The sequence below is a fragment of the Didymella exigua genome, assembly GCF_010094145.1.
Source record: "Didymella exigua CBS 183.55 unplaced genomic scaffold M421scaffold_95, whole genome shotgun sequence".
Classification (NCBI taxonomy): domain Eukaryota; kingdom Fungi; phylum Ascomycota; class Dothideomycetes; order Pleosporales; family Didymellaceae; genus Didymella; species Didymella exigua.
In genome coordinates this window covers 6410-10804 of record NW_022984869.1, presented here as the reverse complement: position 1 = coordinate 10804, position 4395 = coordinate 6410, and the positions used below count along the sequence as shown (strand labels likewise).

Sequence of the window (4395 nt, the reverse complement as noted above, 5' to 3'; positions counted from 1 at the left end):
GCTGCGCCAGCACACAATGTACCAGCTGCAGCTGCAACAGCACACAACATAGCACCTGCTAGCAAACACACACAAAACAGCAGCGCAACAGGAGCTTGCAGAACAGGCAGGCCTAGGTGTAAAATTCTTGGTTTACCTACTATTCTTGAATAATATTCTTATATTTTCTAACGTTCAGGCTGCTAGAGCCCTAGCAAAGAATCTTAACTTAGTGTCTTGGCAAGGAACATTAAGCTGAAAACCTTTCACACTTAATAACTATTCTATTAATAGGCCTATAATATTATTTAATAGCTTATTTTAAAGAGCAGACTTAGTAGTATATTAATATAATAAAAGTACAGTTTATTAAGCAGAGCTACTATTATAGCAGGATCAGGAGTTGTTGTGGCCATTGCAGCTGTTAAGACTGTTGGAGCTGTTGGCTCAAAATTAGCTAGACATTAAATGCACATTAAATAACTATTGTAGGCCTACAAGTCCTACTGTTGCCCACAGTACAATGCCACGATTTCCTAATTTCGACAATAGAAAAACTTTTCCTAATGTAGGTAGAGAGGTAGTCTATGTTCTTGTTGTTGTAGAAGAGCTAGGCTAGGTAGAAGAAGTAATAGCAGTAGAAGAGACTAGCTTTTGCAAAAGTCTAACTCTTGCTTAAATTGTTTTAGACACTACTTCTAGGTTTAAGACTTAAGAGGCTAGGATAGAGAGGCCTTACTTATTTAGTCTATTATTTTCTATATAACGTGTTTCACAAGCGAGCGCCGCACCCAACCGAGCGCCGCACTTTCAACAACAGAACGCCTGCGCAGCGCTATATCACAACACAACACGAATAAATAATTGTTTGCAGGCCTAGATAGTATTATTTAGAAGCTTTACTATTATCTACGTCCTCTATTTCTACCTTACAAGTGTAGGAATTATGTCTAATCTCACTGCAACGCCTACAGCGTTGTCTAACACGCACCCTCTTTGCAGGCGTCTTGCCCTCACCACAACCCCTACCCTCCTTTTTAGTAATTAAGTTAGCTACTTTGCTAACTATAAGGGTCTCCTCTACGTGTATATATTGTTACTTACAGGTCTTGCGCTTTGTAGACACTTCTACAGCGTCTTAAAGGTAGCCTATTTCCTCCTGCATTAACACTATATTATAAGCTATCTACTAAGCGCCCTTTACTAACTATTTAACCTACTCATCTAACAAACTTGCTAGAGACCCTTAATAGATTTGAATCTGCTTTTGAATTAGAGTTGACTGCTCCTCTACTTCGTGAGCAGTGCGTGGTGTCTTTGGCTCCCAGGCGACGTTGCTGGGTTTTGGTGGCGTTGGCGTGCGCAGGCGCACATCAAGCTTTGATAACACTACCTCTAGGTTGTGTGGGACTAGCCCAGCACCTCTAAAGCCTGCGCGAACGTTCTCCTCTAGTGAACGCCTTACTAAACGCTAATTTAAAGGCTGGCAGGAAGGTTTCCTTGTTGATATGGTGGATGCAACTGCGTGCTAAGGCTGAAACCTCGTCGCTATACAGGCGCTTTAGTGGCGAGAAGCAGGCGACGTCAAGTGGCTGCAACAGGTGCGACAAGTGCGGGGGCATACAGAGAGTGATTATCTTCTTCTCTCTGCAGAGATCTTGGAAAGCCACTGAGCAGTGGCTCTTATGGCTGTCAATAATAAGTAGCTGGTAGACCCTAACTAGCTTCGCATGCGTATCAAAGTAGTAGAGCCAGGCAAGCACTAGATTATTGTTAGTCTAGCTAGTAGGACTAACATTAATAACCTAGTCCTGTGGGAGGTCCTTAGTAAACTAGTTAGAGATAAGAACCTTGCCTGCAAGGATAAGGAATAGTGGGATAACCTTCCCTGTTAACCTAACGCCTTATACTAGGGTAACCTACTCACAATTGCTAGGTTAGATCTTCTTCTGCTTCCTAGGCTTCTCTAAGCCTGTTACTACTAGCTATAACAAGATCTTGCCTATTAGGAAGCTAGACTTATTAAAGTTATACACATCCTTGTCTATAATACCATACTTCGCCTTTATGGACTGAACAAGCGTGAACCAGGGCTAGATAACTGCTGGGTCCTCGCAGGCAGCCCGCTGGCGATCGTATGGGCGGGTCCACCGCTTCTGGAGCTCTGGTGTAGGCTGGCGGATGGGTAGGGTATGCTTTTTTACGTTTTGGCTTATAGCTTCTTAACTAGCAGAGATACGCTTACATAATCTATTATTTGATAGAAGCGCCTAGTATTGCGCCTTCTAATAAAAAAAGAATTAGCTTATTCTGCCTAGTATTAGCTAAGTTATTAACACTACCTAGCAAAGTATACCTATTAATAGGTATGCTCGCTAGGTACCCCCCCTTTTTTAACCTTTTCTAGCCTCTAGCTTGTGCAGTTTAATAGTTATAACAAAACCCTCTACTACAGAAATGTAGAGGTAGTTTTTCTCTTTCTTTTAAGCCCTATTTCGCTAGAATCCATGTATTATTGACAAAGTTTTGGGGGGTACCCACAAAGGACGTTGGAGTATACCCATTCCGCCAGCCTACTCTGGTGTACGCTTTACCAAGTTGTCAACCTAGTTCTTGCCAACAGGCTTTGCGCCGCGCTCTCTTAGCAGTTTATCTGCCATATCTTGTACGTCTGCCTTTGAGGAGGGTAGGCCACGCGCAGATTCCTCAAGTATACGTAGTACAACTGCCTCCTCTTCTAGCTTTGTAAGGCGCTTTGCATTTAGCTCGCAGTCGCGTCAAGAGCGTGTTCTGTCACGTTAGCGTTGGATTGTTTGTTTAGGCACTTTGTAGACTTTCTTAGCGTGTTAGATACTTTGAATTTAGTTTCTTAAGATATTAGATATAGCAAGCTGTACATCAGCTTCAGTATAGAGTATAGGAGCTTGTTGTGGTTGAGACATTACGCGCTGTTGTTGCGCCGGCGTTCTGGCAGCGAGAGTGCGGCGCTCGGTTGGGTGCGGCGCTCGCTTGTGAAACACGTTAGTCTCTAAAGATTTCTAAGAGGTCTAGGATGTTAGATTATTCTTTGCTAGAGGTAGTAAGAGAGGAGGCTTAAATAACTATTATTCTAGTAATAGACAGTGCTTATTCTACTGTCTTAGCAATAGGTGCCTAGGCAGCAGGTCTAGTGGCAGCGTTGAATTGGAAAGGTGGGAGTCTAGGCATAGGAGGGGTAGCAGGTCTGCTAGCAGGTTGTTTAGAAGAGGTAGTAGGCCTTAGCAAGGTAGAGCTTCTAAAGATGGAAGTGCTAGGCTATGTTTCTGCTAATTAATTGATTGATTAACTTAATTGATTAGTTTAACGTCCTGTGTGAGTCTAAGACTATAAAGGACGAGAGCAGTGAGGCTGCTCTAGTAATTTACAAGTTTTTTCTATGTAAGGGAATAGTATATATAGGTTTATAGACATATAGTGAGAGCCTGTGCTCTAGTTATAAACAAAGGAAATTAGTTGTCTGTTGTTTACTATAGGTACTACTTGCGTGTGCCTACTTTAGTTTCTTGAATAAAAGCTAGTGTAGCTTGGATTCCCCTGTTTGTGTCTAGGAGAAGGGACATTGTAAGTCTTGTCTCCTGTAGGCTGCTCTTTATTTTCTTTCTTACTTCTCTGTAGTTTCTACAGCTAAGCAGTAGGTATTAAGGTGTTTGTGTATATCTACAGCTGCATTTAGAGCTTTCTGTTTTTTGTATATTGTGTAGATATGCGTTGTTGTATCCATGTCCCAGCTTTAGCTGGTAGTATGCGCTTGCAATTTCTCTTCTAGTGTTTTTTGGCAGTGTTATCTTACTTGTTAGTTTTAGCAAGAATCTTGCTGCATAGGTGCTAGGATTTCTAAGCTTTGCTTTTGTGGAGTAGGCTTAGAGTTTCTGTTGCCACTCTTGTCTTGCAATAGCTTTAATCCTAATACCTGTCATTGCAAGGCTTGTAGTATTAGATACTAGTTGCTGTTTTGTAGCTTGTTTTGCGAAGGCGTCTACTTTTTTGTTTCCTGTGATATCTAGGTGTCCTAAGGTCTAGTGTAGGCTAATTGTTGCGCCTTTGCTGTTAATTGCCTTTGCTGCGTTTGTGCAGTGGATTTGCTAAGCTTGTCTAGGGTTATTAGAAGGAGTCTTTAGCCTTAGAATAGCTGCCTAGTTGTCTGCAAAGACTTAGATCTCTTGTCCTGCTATAGCTGTAGAAGCTGCAAACTTAAAGGCTCTTGTTATGCCTTCTAGCTCTCTATTGTATACAATCTGGCCTTTGCTAATATTGTATTTAGTAGAGTAGATTTCTTTAGCCTGCTGTTTATAGTCTAGAGCAGTAACTCCTATTCCTATTCCTGTGCCTTTCTTAATAGAAGAGGCGTCTGTATAGATAGCGAGTAGGTTGTCTCCT

General features: G+C 41.8%; 1 protein-coding gene across 1 annotated transcript in view; it reads right to left on the bottom strand.

Annotated features, from left to right (window-relative positions):
- Positions 1-4032: 4032 nt before the first annotated feature.
- Positions 4033-4395, bottom strand: part of M421DRAFT_427172 (uncharacterized protein) — a 674-nt gene continuing 311 nt past the window's right edge. Inside the window, exon 2 of the mRNA XM_033594594.1 lies at positions 4033-4395. Coding sequence (XP_033442459.1) covers positions 4170-4395 — 226 coding nt within the window. The 3' untranslated portion in view covers positions 4033-4169.